Source organism: Hipposideros armiger, unplaced genomic scaffold (genome assembly GCF_001890085.2).
Source record: "Hipposideros armiger isolate ML-2016 unplaced genomic scaffold, ASM189008v1 scaffold_121, whole genome shotgun sequence".
Classification (NCBI taxonomy): Eukaryota; Metazoa; Chordata; class Mammalia; order Chiroptera; family Hipposideridae; genus Hipposideros; species Hipposideros armiger.
In genome coordinates this window covers 3,183,556-3,207,962 of record NW_017731471.1, presented here as the reverse complement: position 1 = coordinate 3,207,962, position 24,407 = coordinate 3,183,556, and the positions used below count along the sequence as shown (strand labels likewise).

Here is a 24,407-nt window from a genome sequence, read left to right as displayed (position 1 = left end):
AAGAAAATAAAACTACCATAGTTTCATTTATAAAATTTTTAAAGGATATTATTCACATAATGGTGATTATGTAAAAATATATTTATGGCTTTCAAATAATTTTTAAATTGTTGTGAGGGACAGGATTGGCTCTTCCAAGGGTCAGCAAACTTTTGAGATGGAACGTACCCAAAGAGCCGCATGTGGCTCACGAGCCGCAGTTTGCTGACCCCTGGTAGTGTATGAGGCTTAGGTGGAGGGTCATTATTTTTTACCTAGGGATGTCCAGTTGCTTCAGCAGCATTTGTTGAAAAGGCTATCCTTTCTCTATTGAATTTTACTTGTACTTTTTTCAAACATTAGTTAAGAATATTTGTGTGGATCTATTTTTATATTCTATTCTGTTGCATTGATCTATGTGTTTATCTCCTTACTTAAACCACATTGTTTTGATTACTCTAGTTATATAGTATGCCTTAACATTGGAAAGCATAATCCCTCCCACTTTATTCTTTGTTAAGATTGTTTCTGATATTCTAGGGCCAGTGCCTGTTCATGTAAATTTTCGAATAAGACTGTCAGTGTCTGCAAAAGACTTTTAGAAAGGAATTGCATTGAGTCTATAAACCAATTTGCGAGAATTGTCATGTTTACTATGTGAAGCCTTCTAATCCCTGAACATGGTATGTCTCCATTTATTGAGGTCTTCTTTGGTTTCTTTCATCAATATTTTGTAATTACAGCATATAGGTAGTATACGTGTTAAGTGTGTATCCAAGCATTCAATTTTTAAGGTTGGGAGCTGGTTGTAAATGATATTGTTTTTAATATTTGTTTCTGAGTGTTTGTTGTTAGTGTATAGAAATGCAATTGATTTGGGTGTATTGATCTTATTTCCTGTGACCTTGCTGAGGTGACCTATTATTTCTAGGAGTTTTCAATCTCTTTATAAACATATTTCATCCTGCTTTTTTATATTATAGTTTTGAAGTTATATGATTTGACAGATATAATTATGTTATGGTTTGGTTTGGGCTAGAATTGAAGGTTTGGGGTGAAACCTGTTGTAGTCATTAGAGCATAGTTTACCTATTGACAAATTATTATTTTGTTTTATTTTTCTTTCATTTTCAGAAATGTTATTATAGAATATTTATTAAGAGATCAGTCTCTGAACCCAGATTGCCTGGGTTTGAATGCTGGCTCTGCCACTTACTAACTTGGGGTTTTGGATAAATTATTAACCCCTCTGTGCCTCAGTTTCCACATCTTAAAACAGGAGTTATCAATAGTAATTACTTCATAGGGTTAAATAAATTAAACATATAAAGTGCTTAGCAGGACCGGTCGAGTGGCACGTTCATTAAGAGCTGGCTTGGGACACCAGCTCTGAGCAGCAGGGCCCCGGTTCGGATCCCACATGAGGGCCAGTGACACTGCCCTCTACAGCTAAGATGGTGAACAACAACTCGACCTGGAGCTGGGCTGCTGTGAGTTGCCGGTGACGGCGTAGGCTGTAGCCCCTGCTGCAGTGGGTTGCCATAAGCTACTGTGAGTGGCCGTCAGCCAGCGTGAGCTGCCGTGAGCCACCATGAGCAGCCGTCCAGAGACCGGCAACTGATCTGCCTCACCCAGGAAGAGCGCAATGATAATACCAACATGAACCAGTGAAGCGACGTCCTCCACAACTAGACTGAACAACAAAAGGACAGCAACTTGTCTGTTCCCCTCCCCCAATGCCCCAATAAAAAAATCTTTAAAAAAAAGTGCTTAGCACAGTGCCTGGCACATAACAGTGTTAAATAATTTTTTTTTTATTATATAACAAGGGATTTTTTTCATGACTCTGGTCAGCAAAGTATGTAATACTGCATATGTTTTTTATCATTTTCTGTAACGTAGAGATCACTATCCATTAGAGTCACCAATCTAATATCAAACTTTTTCTCCTTTCCCCAACCCACCAGTTTTGGAATGTGAGAGCATTGAGATCCCAGAGAGGAAAGAAACGGGAAGAGGAATAGGAACTAAGCTTCATAGGAGCTAAGCCTGCTGTGCTAGATATTCTACAAAATACAGAATTCACCTCACTTAATTCTCAAGATAGGTAGCATTATGCCTGTTTTATAGATTTTATAGGTAAGGAAGAAGTTAGGCCAGTTGTTCTTTTTCTTGTTACTGTGTTGCCTTTTTACTGTTATTTTGCCGAAATACAGGGAATTGGTAAATCCAGAGCCAATTCTGCCAGCACCTATTGAGCTACTCATCTGGCTCTTTGATTTTCCCACAGGATTACTATGTATTATGTCTTTTGTTCTCCTCCCACCCACAAAAACAAGGGGAAGCGCTCCATTCATTGCTTTAGACCCATCAATATCTTTTATTTTGTGGGAGGTAGACATTGTTGATGTGTTTAAACATAAAATACCAACTGAGAAGCAGCTGTGGTATAAGAAAAAAATCATTGAACCCAAGTTCAAGCTGTTGATTATCACCTGTATGACTTTTGAAACCTTGCTTCACTACCTGGATCATAGTTTTTTACATGTAAAATGAGTGGTTGGACTAAAACTTAATCTCTACAGTCCTTTCAAGCTCTAGCAAAAGTCAATAGCAGACACTGGGCCAAAAAGTAAAAGGCAAAACATGGTTGTTTGTAGACTGCTTTCTGGGGCCTCGGAAATGGTAATTAGCCTCTTAGACTCTTCACTAGTGTTGGTTTGCATTTTTTCTTATTTATTTATTTATTTTTGACAAATAAAAATTGTGTATATTTAAGATATACAATGTGATGTTTTGATATATGTCTACATTGTGAAATGAATACCACAATTTTAAAAATTAACATGTTTGTCACCTACCATAGTAACCTTTTTTTTGAGGTGAGACCGTTTGAGATCTACTCTTACAGCAAATTTCAAGTATACAATACATTATTATTAACTATAGTCAATGTGCTGTATATTTGGTCTCCAGAATTTTTTTTATTTTATAAGTGAATGTTTGTAACCTTTGATTAGTATCTCCTCCTCCCCCGTGCAGCCTCTGGTAACCGCCATTTTGCTTAATGTTACTATGAATTTAACTTAAAAACAATCTGAATATAAGTGAGATCATGAGATATTTGTCTTTGGCTCATTTCACTTAGAATAATGTCAACTAGTGTCATCCATGTTGTCGCAGATAGCAGGTTTGCATTTCCTTATAGCCAATAGCAGCTGTTTTTCCTGTCTCCTGTATTTCCTATGTCTAGAATTAAAGAGCACAAAGTTCAGTTACATTTTAAATGTAAATCACAATGAATATTTCATAAGAAGGACTTAGAAAATGAGTAGAAATATTAAATTTCTAATTGTACCTGTGGGCAAATGTCTACTCATGTGGTTGAATAAAATGCATATTTGAACCTATGCTTTCTACAAAAAAAGGCCTTTTAATGTAATACACTTTTAAAAAGCAGAAATATATTTGACAGATAACGTTATGTAAATTTAAGGTATACAATATGTTAATTTGATACATTTATATATTGTAATATGATTGCCACTGTGACAATTATTATCACCTCTATCACATTACATAATTATCATTGCTTTTTAGTGCTTGAGATAAGTCATAGTCTCAGCAAGTTGGATGATTATAATACAGTATTGTTGCCTATATTCACTATATTGTGCATTCAATCCCTAGGAATTATTTACTACTCATTGTAAGTTTGTACCTTTAAATAGCATCTGTCCTATTCCCCCACCCCCACCCCCACTCGTAGTAACCACCATTTTACTGTCTGTTTTTATGAGTTTGGTTTTTTTAGATTCTACATATAAGTGATATCATTACAACACAGTAAGTCCTCACTTAAGATCATCAATAGGTTCCGTGAATTTAAGCAAAACGTCTTATAGCGAAACTAATTTTACCATAAACTAATTAATTGATATAAACAAGAGTTCCAATGCCATCTCATCAACATTATGAGATGATTTTGAACAAAATGAGGTTATTCAAGGACCTACTGTACTTGTATTTCTCTGTCTGGTTTATCTCACTTAGCATAATGTGCTTAAGGTCCATCCATGTTGTCACAAATGGCAGGATGCCCTCATGCCTGAATAATATTCTACTATATACAGAGGGTGCCAAAAAAATGTATGGACATTTTAAGAAAGGAAAAAAACTGTATTAAAATTTACAGATGGTAACCACTTTGACCACCTATTGTAATTGCAGAAGTGAAACGTGATTTGTATTCATCTTTTGTTATCGGTATGTATTGAGTATTACAATTTTAATACAGTTTTTCCCTTTCTTAAAATGTGTATACATTTTTTTGGCACCCTCTGTATATATCACATCTTCCTAATCCACTGATGGGCACTTAGATTGTTTCCATATCATGACTAATGTGAACAATATTGTAAACATGGGTGTGCATATATCTTTTTCAATATCCTGTTTTCATTTCCTTTGGGTATATATCCAGAAGTGGAATTGCTGGATCATATGGTAGTTCTATTTTTAGTTTTTTTGGGGGAACCTCTGTGTTGTTTTCCATAGTGTCTGAACCAACTTACATTCCTACCAACAGTGGACAAGGATTCCCTTTTCTCCACATCCTTGCTGACACTTGTTATGGCTTGTCTTCTTTATGATAGCCATTCTAACAGGTGTGAGGTGATAACTCACTGTGGTTTTGATTTGCGTTTCCCTTATGATTAGTGATGTTGAGCATCATTTCATGTACCTGGTGGTCATTTGGATGTCATCTTTAGAAAAATGTCTGTTTAGTTTCTCTGCCCATTTTTTAATCAAATTGTTTGTTTTTGTTATTGAGTTTTATGAGTTCATTATATATTTTGGGTATTAATCCTTTGCCCAATACATGGTTTGCAAAATTTCTCTCCCATTTTGTAGGTTATCTTTTCATTTTGTTGATTGTTTCTTTTGCTGTCAAGAAGCTTTTAAGTTTGATGTTGTTTGACTTGCTTATCTTTGCTTTGGTTGTTTGTACTTTTGGTGTCATATTTGAAAAATCGCTGCCAAGACCAATGTCGAGGAGCTTCTTCCCCACATATTCTTCTAGGAGTTTTATGGTATCAGGTCTTATGTTAAAGTTTGATCCATTTTGAGTTAATTTTTGTGAGTGGTGTGAGATAGGGATCCAATTTCACTGCAAGCATATGTTTATCCAGTTTTCCCAGCACCATTTGAAGAAATTATCCTTTCCTCATTGGGTGTCTGTCCTTGGCTCCCTTGTCAAATTTTAGTTGATTGTACATGTGAAGTGTCATTCTGGGCCTCTATTTTGTTTTCATTTATCTATGTGTCTCATTTTATGCAAGAAGCATGCTGTTTTTATTACTATAGCTTTATAGCGTCGTTTACAGTCAGGAAATGTGATACTTCTGGTTCTGTTCTTTTTCAGGATTGCTTTGACTGTCTGGGGTCTTTTCTGATTCCATACAAATTTTAGGATTGTTTTTTCTATATCTGAATTATACCATTGAAATTTTAATAGGGGATTGCATTGTATCTACAGATGGCTTTGGGTAGTATGGGCATTTTAACGATATTAATTTTTTTTAATCCATGAACATAGGATATCTTTCTGTTTGTGTCCTCTTTGATTTCTTTCGGCTAAGTCTTGTAGTTTTCATTGTATAGATCTTTCACTTTCTTGGTTAAATTTATTTCTAGGTATTTTATTATTTTTGATACTATTATGAATGGATAGTTTTATTTTCAGTGTTTCATTAGTAGTGTATAAGCAATGCAACTGATGTCTATAAGTTGATTTTATATACTGCAATTTTGCTAAATGCGTTGATTAGTTCCAACAGTTTTTTGCTTGAGTCTTCAGGGTTTTCCATATACAAAATCATACCATGTGCAAATAACAACAGTTATATTTCTTCCTTTCCGATTTGGATGTCTTATTTCTTTCTCTTACCTAATTTCTCTAGCTAGGACTCCCAGCACTATATTGAATAACAGTGGTGAGAGTGAGCATCCTTATATTGTTCCTCCTGATCCTAGAGCAAAACTTTTCAGTTTTTTACCCTTGAGTATGTTAGCTGTGGGTTTGTCATATATGGCTTTTATTATGTTGAAGGTAATCTCCTTTAATACCCAACCTGTTGAAGCTTTTTTGTCATGAAAGGATGTTGTGTTCTGTCATTTGCTTTTTTAGCATCTATTAGGATAATCTTGGGATTTTTGTGTTTCATTCTGTTAATGTGATGTATTACATTTATTGATTTGAGCTTGTTAAACTATCCTTGTATCCCAGGAATAAGTCACACTTGGTCATGATGTATAATCCTTTTGATGTGTTCTTGAAGTTGGTTTGGTAATATTTTGTTGAGAATTTTTGCGTCTGTGTTCTTCAGGGATGTAGTTTCTATTCTTGTAGTGTCCTTATTGGGCTTTGGTATCAGAGTAACACTGACTTTATAAAATGATTTTGGGAGTGTTCCCTCTTCAATTTTTAAAGACTTTGAGAAGGAGTGGTGTTGATTCTGCTTTAAATTTTTGGTAGATTTTGCATGTGAAAGCCGCCTGTCCTGGGGTTTTCAATGTTGGGAGTTTTTTTCTATATATTATTAATATTATTACTATTAGATCTTTTTACTTGCTAGTGGTCTGTTCAGTTTTCCTATTTTTTCCTGATTGAGCCTTGGTACGTTATGTTTTCTAGGAATATATCCAATTCTTCTAGGTTATCTAATCTGTTGGCATTATAATTGTTGGTACTTGTCTCTTATAATCCTATATATTTCTGTAATATCTTGTATGTCTTCTTTTTCATTTCTAATACTATTTATTTGAATCATCTATTTTTTCTTAGTCTAGCTAAAGTTTTGTCAATTTTGTTTATCTGAAAAACCAGCTCTTAGTTTCGTTGATCCTTTCCATTGTTTTTCTGGTCTGTATTTCATTTATTACTCTCTGATCTTTATGATTTCCTTCATTTTGCTAACTTGGGTCTTAATTCATTCTTCCCTTAGGTGTAAAGTTATGTTGTTTGAGATCTTTCTAATTTCTTAATATATGCACTTACTGCTATAAACTTTTCTCTTTGAACTTCTTTGCAGCGTTCCATGGAATTTGATATCATGTGTTTCTAGTTTCATGTTTTAAGATAATTTTTATTTCCCTTTTGATTTTTTTTCTTTTACCCATTGGTTGTTCAGAAATTAGTGGTTTAGTTTCCATATATTTGTAGACTTTCCAGTTTTCCTCTTGTTTTTTTTTTAAGATTTTTATTGGGGAATTGGGGGATGGGAACAGTGCTGGGGAATTGGGGGAAGGGGAACAGACAAGTTGCTGTCCTTTTGTTCTTCAGTCTAGTTGTGGAGGACGTTGCTTCACTGGCCCAAGTTGGCACCATCATTGCGCTCTTCCCCGGGTGAGGCAGATCAGTCGCTGGCTTCTGGACGGCCACTCACTGCGGGTGCTGGCTGCTCACACTGGCTGCTGGCTATACACGGTAGCCCATGGCAACCCACTGCCACAGGGGCTGCAGCCTACGCCATCGCCGGTGACTCACGGCAGCCCAGCTCCAGGTTGAGCTGTTGTTCAGCATCTTAGCTGTGGAGGGCAGTGTCACTGGCCCTCATATGTGGGATCCGAACCGGGGCCCTCTGGCATCCCAAGCCAGTTCTTAACCATCGCGACACTCGGCCGGCCCTTCCTCTTGTTTTTGATTTGTAGTTTAATAACATTGTGGTCAGAAAAGATAGTTGATATGATTTCAATCTTCTTAATAGGACTTGTTTTGTGTCCTATTATATGATCTGTTCTACGCTTGAGAGAAATGTGTATTCTGCTGCTGTTGGATGAAATGTTCTATATATGATTAATTATATTTGATCTAAAGTATGGTTCTGTTCCAGTGTTTCCTTGTTGATTTTTTGTCTGGATGACTTATCCATTGCTGATAGTGGGCTATTGAATTCTCCCAAGTATTATTATATTGTTGTCTATTTCTGCCTTCTCTTAGTATTTGCTTAATATTTTTAGGTTCTCCAGTATGTTTATGATTGCTATATATTCTTGATGTTTTAACTCCATATCATTATATAATGACCCTTTTTTATTAAGATTTTTTATTGGGGAATTGGGGGAGGGGAACAGTGTTGGAGAATTTGGGAAGGGGAACAGCCAAGTTGTTGTCCCTCAATCTTAGTTGTGGAGGACACAGCTAGTTCAACTCCCAAGTCCAGTCACCATCCGGCTGCCTGTTGGCAGCTCAGCTCAAGGTGCCATGTTCAATCTTAGATGCTGGTGGGCATAGCCCACCATCCCATGCAGGAGTCAACTGGCAACCTTGGTTAGGAGCACGTGCTCTCACCAGGTGAGCCATCCAGCCACATGTTGGCAGCTCAGAGGCAGCTCAGCTAGGGAGCAGCTCACTGGCCCATGTGGGAATCGAATCGGCGACCCTGTTGCTCAGAGCTGTGCTCTTAACCAGCTGAACCACGTGGCCAGTCCCATAATGACCTTCTTGGTCTTCTGTTACCATTTTTGGCTTGAAGTCTATTTTGCCTGCTATAAGTATGGCTGGCTATTCCTTCTTTCTTTTGGTTTCCACTTGCCTGGAATATCTTCTTCCATTCCTTCACTTTGAGCCTATGTGTGTTTAGAGCTGAAATTAGTCTCCAGTAAGCACATTGTAGTTGGCTTGTCTTTTTATCCATCCAACAATTGTTTGCCTTTTGATTGGTGAATTCAATCCATTTGTATTTAGAGTGATTACTGATATGTAAGGCCTACTACTACCATCTTGTTGTTTGTCCTGTGGTTGGTTTGTGTCTCCATTGTTTTTCCTCCTGTTTCTGCTTACCTTTCTAAGTTGTTGGTTTTCCATGGTAGTATGCTCTGTTTCTCCTAGTTTTAATTTTGTGACTACATTGTAGATTTTTACTTTGTGGTTTGAGGCTTACATAAACATCTCATAGATAAAAATAGACCATTGTGTGCTGATAGCAATTTATCTTCATTTACCTATAGTTTTCCTCTTTGACTTTTACATTTTTGCTGCCACAGTTTACTCTTTTTATGCTGTGTATTCATGGACAAATTATACTAGCTATAGTTATTTATAATACTCTTTTCCTTTAACATTTATTCTGTAGTGAAGTAGTTAACACACTATTCCAATATGGAATTACAATTATCGAATTCTGACTGTCAATTTTTCACTTTTACCAGTGTTTACTTTCATGTGTTTTCTTGTTGCTTATTAGCATCTTTTCACTTCAGCCTAAAGAACTTCCAGCATTTCTTGCAAGACAAGTCTGGTGGTGGTGAACTCCCTCAGCTTTTGTTTGTCTGTAAAAGCCTTTATTTCTACCTTCATATTTGAAGGCTATCTTTGCTGGATAAAATATTCTTGGCTCACCATTTTTTATCTTTCAACACTTTGAATATGTCATTCTACACTATCTTGGCATATAGAGTTTCTGCTGAGAAATCCACTGATAACCTAATGGGATTCCTTTTTAGGTTACTTTATTTTTTATCCCTTACTACCTTTAAGATTCTTTCTTTATCATTGATTTTTGCCATTTTCTTTAAAATGTGTCTTGCGTGTCTTTTTGCACTGAGATAATAGGATGTTTTATTAACTTTGTGGACTGGTATGTCCAAATCCTTTATCAGGACTGGGAAGTTCTCAGCTATTATTGCTTTAAATAAACTCTCTACCCCCTTTTTCCTTTCTTCTCTGGTATACCAATTATTCTTATAATATTTGCTTTCTAATCAAATCCAGTAGTCCTTATAGGGTTTTTTCACTTTTAAATTCTTAGTTTGTTCTTCTTTTCTAACTTATTTATTTCTATATTATTATCCTCCAAGTCACTTATTCTTTCTTCATCTGGTCTTCCCTGTTACTAATGCTCTTCATTGCAGTTTTGAAAATCTCATGCATTGAATTCTTCAGCTCCAGAATTTCTCTTTGGTTCTTTTTTATAATTTGTATTTCTTTGGTAAAGAATTCCTTCTGTTCATTAATTTTATGCCTGAGTTCATTGAATTGTCTTCCTGAGTTTTCTTGTAGCTCGTGAAGTTTCTTTGTAACAGCTATTTTGAGTTCTTTATCAGTTTGATTACAGTAGTCCATGCCTTTGAGTTTAGTTACTGGAGAATTATCATTTTCTTTTCATGGTACCACATTTCCTTGATTTTCCATAGTGTTTGAAGGTATGCACCTCTGCTTCTGCATTTGAAGTATCAGATACCTCCTTTATTAAGGCTTTGTGTCTTCTTTGTTTCTTATGATTCAACAGGCTGGCTATTAGAAACCTTTCTTTTGTATTCCAGAAGGTGGCACAATAGCTCAAATATGTGGTTTCTCTTGTGTGTTTTTTCTTTCTGGAGCTGGGTCTCCCAAATGCACTCTGCGCATGCACAAGGAGCTGGCAGCAGAAGGCGGGGAGAGGTGTGGGCTTAGCACTGGCCAATAGAAGGATCCTCTAGTGGGGAACTCCCAGAGATCTGTGGATCGTAAATCTGCTGAATTTCAAAAGCAGAAAGCAGGAAATGTGTTCACTCAATGCACTTTGGTATTCTTATCGGCCTTTTCACTTTTTGTGACTTTGTGGGGCTAAATTCCTTAGTAAATAGGGGCTTGAGATAACATTACTTACCCTTTATAATGTTTTTGAAATACAGTATTTAAATATATAATTAATCAAGGTAATTGTATATACTAAAACTTACTACATACCTTTTGAGCACTGTAAATTTTAGAAGGCTTAATAAAGTGGGAATGCAATAATGACATTGGATTTATTGGCATAGGATCAGTGTGTCTGTTGGCATAGGATTGTGGGATTTTTTTCTTTTTTATTTGTTGTTGTTTCTCATTAATCCTTCATTCTCCTTTGTTAGGGTGAAAGTTAAATTGCTTATCTCTAACCTTGCATTATGCTTGTAATAGAAGAAGAAATAATTCACTCAAATAGTACATTTGATAGAGATATTCATATACAACACAGTGATAATTGTGTGTGTGTTTCCCTTTATTTTATTGTTACTTTTAAGGAAAAGAATAATGATTTGAGCATCTTCCTTTCCCAAAGGAGCTATATAATATTTATACTAGAAGAATAAGATACACTTCTTTCCAGAAAAATACTCAAGGGTTGGTAAAAAGTGAACTCCTTTTAATTGTACTTTTATAGTAATTTGTCAGTCATTAACAGTTGAGGAAAATGTTCCTGATAAAGTGCCCTGTGGATGTGTAAAAGAAAAGCAAGAAGCAGTAGTACTGAAAAATAGTCACAAAATGGAGCATTCATGGAAAAGAGAGTGTTGACAGACTCATTAGTATATAGAGCCTAAAGCCTGTTAATATTACCAAATAAATAAGAAAAATGTATCATCGTCTCAGGTGCTGGATGAATAAACAAAAAAATCACTGAGATGGAAAGAAAGAATATTCAGTGGTGATGCCATCAAATATGCAACATGCCTTATATTAAAATTTTTCCAAGTTGTTGTTAGTAATTACTAGGAAGAAGCTAATAAAAGCATGTGCTTAACATAAGAAATATATTGTTGAGTGTTAAGTGAAATTTTAGAAAATTACCTATACTTTATCACAAAGCAATTGGTTTCATTTCTCTTGTTTCGTTCTAGTCTTTATTCATGTATGATTCATATTTTTACATATTTTTAAAAGATTTTTATTGGGGAGTTGGGGAAAGGGGAACAGACAAGTTGCTATTGTTTTGTTCTTGAATCTAGTTGTGGAGGACGTTGCTTCACTAGCCCAAGTTGGCACCATCATTGTGATCTTCCGGGGTGAGGCACATCAGTCGCTGGATTCTGGATGGCCGCTCACTGCGGCTGCTAGCCGCTCATGCTGGCTGCTGGCTACACACGGTAGCCCATGGCGACCCATTGCCACAGGGGCTGCAGCCTACGCCGTCACCAGCGACCCACTGCAGCCCAGCTCCAGGTTGAGCTGCTGTTCAGCATCTTAGCTGTGGTGTGGAGGGCAGTATCACTGGCCCTCATATGTGGGATCCAAACCGGGGCCCCCTGGCGTCCCAAGCCAGTTCTTCACCATTGCGCCACTAGGCCGGCCCTACATAATTTAAATCATGGTATACTTACAAATTTATATTTTATACTTTTTGCTTTGTAGTTCCTAAAGTTTTTACACTGCTGTAGTTTTCATATTTCATTTAAGAATTTCCTACAGACTAGTTCATCACATATGCTGTTGTTAGATTTAGGCTATTTATAATTATAAATAGCACTCCATTACACATTTTGTACATGTAACTCTTTTTTGCTAATCATTTATGTTCCTAGGATATTGGGTCATCAGGAAAGTCATGACGTATTTTTCAATGTTTTTGAATGCAAAAATGCATCATGACTTTCCTGATGACCCAATAGATTCCTAGGGGTCAGGCAGTGGGTATACATATTTTCATGAATGTTGAAGTGTATTGCCAAAATTATTTTTGAAATGGATCATGTCACTTTATTGTGCATCTAAAAATGAATAAGTGCACTAGTTTCAAGTAGTAATTGCTGTCCTTAGGTTTTATAATTTTTTAATGCTAACTTATTGGGTGTAAAATTATATCTTGTTATTTTCATTTACATTTCTTTTGATAGTTGGCAAGAAATTGAATGTTTTCTGTGATTCGGTTTTTTATTTATATTTCCTATATTGTGACTTATTTGTTAATTTCCTTAATCTACTCATCTGTTAGATCTTGATGATGAACTTATAGATGGTGAGTTTTATATCTGTTTTAAGATATTAAGACTTTGCATATTTGTTGCAAATATTTAACATTTTTTCTTTTGAATTTTTAAATTTTTTTGCAAAGGAGTCTTAAAAAGTAAAAGCTAATTTTTATATACTATAAAGATACATACACTTTTCAGTAACTGTTCCTGATTTAACAGTTTGGGCCTGAGATACTTTTAATGGGGACAAGTATATTTGGTTTCCATGCTTAGTTGTGTTTTGGTTTTTTAAAAGATTTTTATTGGGGAATTGGGGGATGGGAACAGTGCTAGGGAATTGGGGGAAGGGGAACAGACAAGTTGTCGTTTTGTTCTTCAGTCTAGTTGTGGAGGACGTTGCTTTACTGACCCAAGTTGGCACCATCATTGCGCTCTTCCTGGGTGAGGCAGATCAGTCGCTGGCTTCTGGATGGCTGCTCACTGCAGCTGCTGGCCGCTCACGCTGGCTGCTGGCTACACACGGTAGCCCATGGCAACCCACTGCCACAGGGGCTGCAGCCTACACCGTCGCCGGTGACTCACGGCAGCCCAGCTCCAGGTTGAGCTGTTGTTCAGCATCTTAGCTGTAGAGGGCAGTGTCACTGGCCCTCATATGTGGGATCCAAACCGGGGCTCTCTGGCGTCCCAAGCCAGTTCTTAAACCATTGCGCCACTCGGCCGGCCCTAGTTGTGTTTCTTTAGACATTGAGAAACTTAGATATTTGCTGGATAAATAACTAGATTTCTGATAGGTACTTACCTCTCCCCTCTTTCACTGCTTTTTTTTCTCTTTCTATCTCTAGCTCCTCTTCTCAAAGTTGCTCTTCTGATTTTTTTCTTCCTGCTGATGTAGGATTTTTTTTATTATTATTTTTATACTTCAAGCAGTGGTTTGCAACCAGAGGGAGTTCTTCCCATCCCCAGAAGACGTTTGACAGTGTCTGGAGATATTTTTGCTTTGCTGCAACTTGGTGGTACCTGGGGTATTGCTAGCATCTAGTGGGTAAAGGCCAGGGATGCTACTGAACACCTTACAATAGACAGATAACACCCCCATCATGAAGAATCATTAGGCCCAAGGTGCCAGTAGTTCTGAGGTTGAGAAACCCTGCCTTAAAGTAACAATTTTTTCCTCTATCCATTTGCAAAGTTTAGATAGAAAAATAGCAAAGCAGAAATAATGGTTAATTGTTTCAAGGAACTCAGCAGTAAGAAATGTTTGATTGGAGAAGGAATATTACTAAAGTCCCAAAGTTATGATACATGCTCTCCCCAACTTAGAATTGTGGACATTTCTAGAGATTGGGATGGGGAGCAGTTGCCAAAAAGGAATCCTCTTACCTGATACTGATGCTTATGGACTTTCTACCATTATTTATTCAGCATCTCTCAGTGTTACATAAATACTCAGATCTCTAATGTGTTCTTATGATTTGAATTCAGAGTTTTGTTGATTTTGCTATTCATCATTCTTTTTTTTTTTTGTCAGTTTAAAATGGCCAGTGGATCTACTTTGGCCTGAAAAAAGACTATATTGCTCTTAAGACTAGATCACTGAAAGGTTTTATGTTTTTGATTGTGACATGGTTCTGATGTACTAACCTAGCTAAAACTCAAGCCTTGCATTAATTTTGCCTTGCATCAACACAAAGCAATTATCATTTGTATTATATTATTTATGCACTGTGGTAAAAAGTGCTTCAAGGTGACTTTGAACTTATAGGGATCTTATGTTTTGATTAAAATAAAATGTGTGGGATGTTAAATATCTTCAGTGTATAAGGGAAGACTGGAGGAATTTCACAGAGCAAGTGAGTACTTGTAAATCCTTACATGGGGATCAGGATTTCTATTTGAAGGAAGTGAACAGAATCCAAGTGGTATTTGAAAGATAATTGTGGAGACTTTTTTTTCTGGCTCCCTTTTAAGAAAATTAACTACAAGGCAAACACACACACACACACACACACCAAAACAAAACAAAACAAAACAAAATGGAGGCAAATCTAAGATGACATTGTAGGAGATGAAGCCTCAAAGTTCATTGGTATCAAGAGGGAGAGACTACATTTTCAGAAACCAAAAAAGGGGAGAACCTATAGACAAGCCTACAAAGAATTGTTTGTTCGGGAGAACCTATGTGGTATAGCTTTTTTTCTCTTTCCACTGTATAAATTCTCTTATATTCCTCTTCAATCTTTAGGGACAGCTGTCTATGGGGAGGATGGGTGTGAGGAGGTAGGACAGGAGTTCATAAAATCCCCTATATAATTTTTTAAGATGTATTATATAATACTTAACCAAGTACAGTCTTTGTTCTAAAATTCTTCATGTTATATAAGATTTAACTATATATTTAAAGACAGTTTCTTTGACTGTAGTGTACCACAAAAGGCAAAATGGGAATGTACTTGAGAAACCATAGTAAGGCAAACAGAAAATCAAACTTCTGAGATTTAAAAGAAGAGTGTTGGTGCTTTGCGGTAGTCAAGTTGAGTTCATAAAATCATGAAATGTGTAATGCAATTTAGACTTCTCACAGGGTAGAAATGTTGTGGTGTCTGTACCCTGTTTTATTTCATCTTAATATTCATGATTTAACTTCACAAAGTAGGTTTCACTTTTAGGTTTTAAGAAGTGAATCTTCTACTTTATGTTTTCCAGTGAATATCACCTCTGCCAGGCAATTAACGGGATGCGGTCGCTTCAGCCATATTTTTCCTTCATCTGCTTACCAGCATATTAAGATGCATAAGAGAATTCTGGGGCACTTGTCGTCAGTGTACTGTGTAGCATTTGACCGAAGTGGGAGAAGAATTTTTACAGTGAGTTTAAAATTTATGCTACTGTAACATAGTGGGTTGTTGGAAAAGTCGTGCCATATTTTGTGTATGTTTTTCAAAGGTCATTTACTTATATAAAGAACAAAGATCAATCAATGATATATTGCCCGATTTGTTTGATAACCTTTTGCCATCTTTCAGTGAGCTTCATAATCCCTTGTTCTTGGAAGGACCTGTCTTTTTTTGTGAAAAACTGAACAAGGTGCTGTTTTACAGCCTCATCTGAATTGAATGTTATACCCCTCAAGGAGTATTGAAGAGAGCGAAACAAATGGAAGTCTGACAGCGCAAGGTCAGGTGAAAATGGTGGATGTGGCAACACATCCCATCCAAGCTCCATTAATTTTTGACGGGTGATCAAACGTGTGTGGTCTCGCGTTGTTGTGATGAAACACAACTCCTTTACAATTAACAAGCTCTGGACATTTCTGGATGATAGATTTGTTCAAACTGTCCAATTGCTGACAGTACACATTTGAATTGATTGTTTGGTTCCTTGGTGGGAGCTCGAAAAACACGACACCTTTAAAATTCCACCACACTGAGAGCATAACCTTCCTCTGATGAATGTCTGCGTTCGATGTTGTTTGAGGCGGATCATCACGTCGGGACCAAGACCGTTTACACACTGCATTGTTGTAAAAAATCCACTTCTCATCACCAGTTATCAGTCGCTTCAAAAAAGGATCGTTTTCCTCACGTTTAATGAGCATATTGCAGATGTTTATATGCGCCGACAAATGAACTTCTTTGAGTTCATGCAGAACCCACATATCGAGCTTGCTTACATGTCCCAGCTTCTTCAGGTGGTTGTGAACGTTTGAATGATGGATGTTCAATGTTTCTGCATCTCTCGTGTCATGTAACATGGCTTTGATGTGATCAATGCTTTTATTTTGTCTTCATCAACCTCGATGGGCCTCCCTGATGGAGGAACATCGTTGAGATCAAAATCACCAGCACGGAATTTCCTGAACCATCGTCGGCACTGACGTTCTTGTAGAGAATTGTCACCATAAACTTTATGCAACTTTTCACAAGCTTCACGTGTGTTCTTCCCTTTGTAGAAGTAAAACAGTAAAATATGGCAAAAATGTACAGTTTGGTCTACCATCTTCAACTTGTAAAATCTTCAAAACTCAACCAAATCACTCAATTTTTTTAGAATGAAGCTAGAACTGTCAGCTGTCAAATGACATAGCAATAACATAAATGTGAATGACTAGTACTTCCAAAAATGAACTAGTGCCATCTGTTGCAAACATGTGTAATGACTTTTCCAATAACCCAACATTAGAGATTTACAACAATTGAAACTAGACTTCATAGCGGCATTGAATTATGCTTTGTAAAAAGTTTATCCTCTTTAGACACATAAATGCAGAAAAGATGAGTGGAAATTGGAAATATTTTCTCATTCTATATAAGAAAATGGGTAAACTATAATGTCCTCTATCTTTAGGGAAATAAATATTTATTAATATGTATTTTCCATTTGTCACTTAGCATAGTCTGTGCCAGTTCTGCTTAATTAATGATTATGTTATCCTTATGGTCAAATAATTAAACTACACTACACAGTCAGTAATGAAGATTACAGTTACTGTGTATATATTTCTTTGATTTTAGTAGTAATTATTTTTAAAATTGGGTTTTCATTAACCAGATAATACTGTGTGTTTTTGAGTACAAAATAGCACACTAATATTTTAGAAAAAATATTCAAGCAATTAAGAAAAAAAGGCTGTCAGGCCTAAGGAAAGAATGAATGGCAGAGATACTTAATGCTAAATCACATAAATGTGAGTTAAAAATGTTTTGAGTTGTCAGGATTGGTAGTAGTTTTGAGGAGCTCTTCACAAATATTATTGTCAGTTTGGACAGTGCTGTGGCAATGCTATCATTTGGAAAGCATTTATATTTGCTATTGGATTCATATTATATGGAGAGAAATGACTAAAAAATAAAGGCTTATAAATAACTTAAAATCTGCCCTTGTGTTTCCGGCTTTTAGTAGGGTGGTGAATTTCAGCTTCATTGTAAATCTCCTTTCCTTTTGTGTTATGATAGGGTTCAGATGACTGTTTGGTGAAAATTTGGGCAACAGATGATGGACGCCTCCTTGCTACACTTCGAGGGCACTCTGCTGAAATTTCTGACATGGCTGTTAACTATGAAAACACTCTTATTGCCGCAGGCAGCTGTGATAAAGTTGTAAGAGTGTGGTGTCTTCGAACTTGTGCACCAGTTGCAGTCCTTCAGGGACATTCAGCTTCTATTACTTCCATACAGGTGAGAAAAATGAAAAAATACCTCTAATATATGTTAAGAAGGATAAGAATGCTCTTGTTTGTTTGTTTTATATTGTGTAGGTAATATAAAGAATGGCAACAGAAAAACATTGATCTCTTAAGGCCTTTGTCAGGCAGGTATTTTTTAAAGTTCCTTTTTCATATAAATCTATTCTCGTTAGAAATATGTAAAAAATTCATTGAAAAGGTTTTTCAAATACAGTGTGAGACATCCTATTTATCTCACTCATATTTGTGAAGAAGGGAGAAGCTTGTAAAAATGCCTTAAGGAGCAATACCTGTTAGTCAGGATATAAGCAGGTTCTAACTTGAATATTGGCATACTTTGTGTTAATATTTAATCCAAGATGCTTGTCAGTCAGATTTAGACAGAGCTAGAGGAAGATGGATAGGGAAGTTTAATGTTAGGGAAATTTTTATTCTTAGTTTCAGTGATTTCCTATTTCAACTTGATGTTTGACATACAGTACACTGACTTCTTTAAAATACTTGTTCATATAGTGTTTTTACCAGATGTTGGTAGTGAAAGTCCTGGATACTCACAAAAGAACTTGTATTTAATAAAACTAAGATAAACTGTGGTCCTCTTCTTCGTATTGAGAGCAAAACAGAGGAATCCTTCTGAAACGGTCTTTTATACTTTGGTTAAGGATATCACTTTGTGGACAAGAGAATTACTCCCATTTACTTTTCTTTGTTCTTTAGTTGCTAATAAGTATGCCAGTCATTCTTATGTGTGTTATTTAAGTAATATATTACCTGTTTATGAGGAGCTAGCAAGGATTGCGTTCTTTGGATTTGAAAAAATCGGGCATGTTGGATTTGAGAAAATGTCATGTCAAATATTTGATCTGTTGAAATTATTTCATGGAATTTGTTTTGGGAGATTACCAGGTACTTGTTTTTCCCACCATCTGATCTGAAAGTATTGTTTCTGGAATGCAGAGATACTCTCATACAACATTTAAAAATTACTATTTGTTTATACTGAAAAATGTTTATGATACTATTTGGCTCCTTCATAGTTTCATTTGCTGGTTTCTATCTCATTTTGTTTACATGTGGGAGTGCCCTAGAGATCCACGGACCTCTTCTCTATCACATTCTTTCCCTTAGTGTTCTCATCAAATCTCATGGCTTTGAATTTCATCTGTAGGCTGATGACTTGCAAACTCATATTTCCATCTTGGGATCTTTTAGCTCTGTACTTGATTATTCAGCTACCCCTTGGCATCATCACATGAATGTCTACTAGGCATCTCAAAGTCAACATATTTAAAATTGAACTCCTGTCTTCTTTTTTCAGATATGCTCCTCCCAAAGCTTTCTCCATCTAAACATGGTGATTTCATCCTTCCAATTGCTCAGAGTAGTCACCCTGACTTTTTTCTTTGTCTTCTATCTCATATCTAACTTGTTAACAAATCATATTGGCTCTACCCTCAGAATATATCTATAATATGACAAATTCTCATGACCTCCATCATACTATTCATTTTAAACCACAAACATCTGTGATCTAGATTACTGAAATATACTTCTAACTGACCTTCCTGTGTCTTCCTTTCCCTGTCTCCTGCCCAAATCTAGCCTCTGCATAGCAGCCTGAGTGATTTTTAAATGGAAGTAAATCATGTCACTGCTGCTCAGAACCCTCAATAGCCTCCAAAGTCAGTGTTAAAGCCAAAGTCTTTAGAGTGACCCACAAGACCTTACTTAGATTCTCAGTCCCTTGCTCTCTTTGACTGATCTACTACTTCTTTCCTGTTCTCATTCTGCTTTAGGTGCTACCCTCTACTTTTTTAAACCACTCTAGTTACACTCCTGCCTTTGCTCTTGCTGTTTCATGTCTCTGGAATGGTCTTCCTTGAATATTCACATGGTTCATTTCCTCATTTTCTAAGCACTTTGTGCAAATGTTACTCTCTCAAAGAGACCCTTTCTGATCACCTTTCTACTCTAATATTGTAAATTGCAACCCCAGCACTCCGAATCTCTCCTTAGTTTCATTTTTATCTATACTAAAGATCACCATTTAGCACACATTCTATATGCTTTATTCTTTGCTAGTTGACTGTGTGTTAACATTGTGCTGTATTATCCTTTCAGTTTTTTTTTTAAATAAAATTAAGATAAAATGGTGTGATGTTAATAGTGGTTGCTTCTGGATAGTGGTATTATAAGTAGCATTTATTCTATTTTTCTATAATCTTCAATAATTATGTATTTGTATTCAGAAATTCACATATAAGTACTTTCATTTTTATAATCTCTAACATGATTCCTCATTTAAAAACAACCCAATTAAGGTATATTTATGGGTTATGGTTATATCACCCTTTGTGATTGAAAGCAATTTAAATGTAATGAGGATAATAAACGTTTTAGTGTCCCTTCAAACTTAATAATATTATACTATTTCATATTTGATTGCTCTTTCCTATATATCAGAGATTGGTACATTTATAGACCAGGTAATAAATACTTTAGACTTTGCAGGCTATTTGGTCTGTGTTGCAACTGTTTAACTCTGATATTGCAGTCCAAAATCAGCCACAGACAGTGTAAAGTGACTGTGCCAATAAAATTTTATTTACAGACACAGGGAGCAAGCTGGATTTAGCGAGTGGGCTGTAATTTGCATACTCCTGCTATACATTGTGGATTAAGTTTTCTCATGCAAACTTCTCTGTCTCAGAAGTGAAGATATAAGCATGCTACCTGAGTACTAGTTTCTTTACTATGTATCAACTGTTAATGGATAATATCATAATTTTTGTTTGATTTAATCTCTAGTCATTTGCAGTTCTGTGCTTCCAAACAAGAAAACTAAATAAATGACTTTTAATATCTATAATCATTATTTTCTTTTGATTTGAATTCAAAATTTATTTAAATTCTATGCACCTTGATCCTTAGTCTTCATCTCAACGAAAGTGTTTATTTATCTCTATTTGGGATTTTAAAACCTCATAGGCATGCTAGAGACAGGTTTGATTTTTTAACTTTTTCTTGTGTCTCAAGCATCAGGAGCCCAGTGTCTCTTCCCTTTGTGGTTTTTTTTCTGAGGACATGTAAAACACTGAGAATCCTACATGGTCCGTTCATGGTCCATCTGGGGTAGTAGTCATCCTTTAAATTGTCAACTTAAATATATTGTTTTAATCTGTTTTTTCCACAATGACATGAATGAGATTTGACCTAGTTTACACTATCCATTTAAAACTAATGCAAATGATTTAAATTTTAAAAGGATATCATACTTCATTGAAGTTAGTTTAATACAAAATATTAAAACTCATATACTTAGATATTAACTTCCTAATCATTGATTATAGATTTACTTTTGGTGCCCTAGTCATATGGAACTAAAAATTCTAGCAGATTTGTAATGGTTTAACGAGTAATGACTGAGTTTTTTCCTCCATTAAAAGGAGCGAAGTAATAAACTTATAGTATGATGTTGAATGATTTTTAAATAATTATTTTTAGGACTATAAATATTTTATCCTAAATTCAGTGACTGATTTTTTTTCTTTTTCTTTTGATATTTAAGATTTTCATAAGGTGTTCATTAATCTAGGATATTTAAATAACTAATATCTTGAAACTGAAATTCTTAAGTGATTTTATTTTAAGTATATTTGTTGAAGTGATTATAATTTTAGAACATGCTATGTTTAAAATAAGTTTGAATGTGAAAGCTTTCTATTTGAATTAGAATTTTTTTTTATATAGTTTTGTCCATCAACTAAAGGCACAACCAGATACCTCACTTCTACTGGTGCTGATGGAACAATCTGTTTCTGGCAATGGCATGTAAAAACAATGAAGTTTAGGTAAGTTAAGAATTTGGTTAGAAAGTTTGTGAAAAATCAAATACATTAATTTTTCTTTATTAACTTGAGAAATTCTTAATAGTGCATATAAGTATATTAATTTATGTGTGCATGTGTGTAGTAGGTATACTACACACTATTATAATAATATACTATTATAATAATATACTATTATGTGAAGTAGGTGTACATGCCCATACCTACTTCAAATGAATGTTGGAGATTTTAGAATAAAATTTTAATGAAACCAAGGTTGAAGAGACTATTTAATGTAGACACAAAATTTTTTGGTAATGAATATTTGTTTCTTTTTTTACTCTGGTAAGACTTTGAACTTCTCCTAATGGTAGTAGTAAGTGACATGGTAATTTGTCTGTAAAGCTATAAAAATAATACTGATATGATAAAGTGTATTTATAAAGTTAAATGCATTTTTAACCTGAATGATGAGGCTAGTACTTATTGACTGCCTAAATTTTGTGGTTTTTAAAATATTGATGCTAAATCTGTCAATATCCAGTGTGCTAAGATAAGATTCTTGCACATTAAATGCAAAATAAAAAACATTTTACTATTTTTTTAGAGATCGCCCAGTGAAATTTACTGAGAGATCCAGACCTGGAGTTCAGATATCTTGTTCATCTTTCAGTTCTGGTACGTGTAAAAGTTGAATGTTTTGAGTCTCCAAAATATTAAATGATCTAGTAGTAAAATATATATTTTTAAATTTTGTGGAGAAAAAAATGCCATGTTTGAGTGTTAATGGAATCATATAAAAAATGTGAATCATAACAAATGAACCTTTGTGAACTCTAATTAACATGTTATAGCTTTTGAGTTTTTTTCTTATTTGTAATTAATATGTTTTTATATAATGAAGCATTTAGTTGGTAAAAATAAAGCCTCTCTGCCCCCAGTTCAACATTAAAATTCCGCTCTGACTTTTCAGAGAACATGGACTGTGGCTCCATATGGAAGATACTTTTGCAGTGTGTAAATATTGGGTCGTCGGGAAAGTCATGACGTATTTTTCTATGTTTTTCAATGCAAAAATGCATCATGACTTTCCTGACGAACCAATAGTACTTTTCTACCGCTAAGAATCACATGCTAGTTAACCTTTTTTTTACTGTGGTAAATATAACATAAAATTTACCACTTTAAAGTATACAGTTCTATGACATTAGTTATATTCACATTGTTTTGCATACATTACCACGATCTATCTCTAGAATTTTTCTATCATCCCAAAAGCAGGTGGGTTTTTACAGTCAACCACTATAGCTACAATAAAGAAAATTGTAGACATAGGTCACTTTATAAATAATTTTGGAACATTGTGTTTTCACATAAAATATAAAGAATTCCTCAAGGCTTTGTGGTCCTTAATGTTTATGATCCAAAGTCCTGTATTTAATGTATAGTCAGTGGTATAATTAAAAGAAAATATTTCTCTTATTTTTGTTTAATTTACTTACTTTTCTCAGAAATTTTAGTATGTCTATAATGATTAGAAGATAACCTAGTGTTTCTTGAAGCTTTTTTATTAATATAAATTAGCATATAACTAAGGAAAGAGAGGGTTTTTAAAGTTCCTTGGTACAATGTTTGTTTGTTTGTTTTTTAACCCTCCAGGCGGAATGTTCATTACAACAGGTAGCACTGACCATGTGATTAGAATATATTATTTGGGTTCTGAGATCCCTGAGAAAATTGCTGAATTAGAGTCACATACGGTAAGAAAAACATGAAAAATTTAAATACGTTGCTTTCTTTTTTAACACCTCTGGGAAGTTGGTTTTATTTCTTATTTTCTAGTCTGTACCGAATTTAATATAGATTGGTGCTGAAACCTATATGATAACATACCTCTTTAGTAATATAGATCAGTGTGGAATTCTGGATTTAGTATGGTTATAATATATAATTCTATTTGACTATGGAAAAAGAAAAAGTATGTTTTACAGTAATAGTTAATGAAAATATTCTTTTAGCCTGCTGTATTTTATTAATTATGTAAGCTGTCTGTTACTTTAAAGTCTATACACTTATTAAAAGACAAATATGTCTTAGGAAAAAAAGTATTTTTGCTGAATTTAATTTGCTTATTGATCTTAGTATGACTGTTTTCAGAATGCCAGAGGGAGGTAATAAATGAATGAGAAAGAATTGAGGTGGGAGGATGAAGAAAATTGTTTTTGCAGGGGCCCAGCTAAGAAAAAAGTAATAAAACTTAAACATTCCCTGTTGAAATCAGTGGCAGCTGTTAGTCATTGAAAGTAAGCTATCCTTTCAGAACATCTAAAACTAATTATTACAACTGGCAGTGAGAATCCAGAATCTGTCAGACAAATACTAACATGAAGTCATGGAACAATGTGAATCACAGATACCTCTGAATATAAATGAAGACAGTTTAATAATTTTTAAAAATGAAAAATAAATAAAGATATTTAGTATTTGAGATTTTTATTAAAAATTAAGTTCAAAGGCAGTTCAATAATTGAGTGGTTTGGAGAATCTACAATATTTGAGGGTACATTTTTTTTAAGATTTTTATTGGGGAATTGGGGGGATGGGAACAGTGCTGGGGAATTGGAGGAAGGGGAACAGACAAGTTGCTGTCCTTTTGTTCTTCAGTCTAGTTGTGGAGGATGTTGCCCCACTGGCACAAGTTG

General features: G+C 35.0%; 1 protein-coding gene across 1 annotated transcript in view; it reads left to right on the top strand.

Moving 5' to 3' along the window:
• Positions 1-24,407, top strand: part of BRWD3 (bromodomain and WD repeat domain containing 3) — a 116,757-nt gene that overhangs the window by 30,626 nt on the left and 61,724 nt on the right. Inside the window, exons 7-11 of the mRNA XM_019648194.1 lie at positions 15,400-15,560; positions 17,649-17,870; positions 21,629-21,729; positions 22,313-22,383; positions 23,365-23,465. Coding sequence (XP_019503739.1) covers positions 15,400-15,560; positions 17,649-17,870; positions 21,629-21,729; positions 22,313-22,383; positions 23,365-23,465 — 656 coding nt within the window. The remainder of the gene's footprint in view (positions 1-15,399; positions 15,561-17,648; positions 17,871-21,628; positions 21,730-22,312; positions 22,384-23,364; positions 23,466-24,407) is intronic.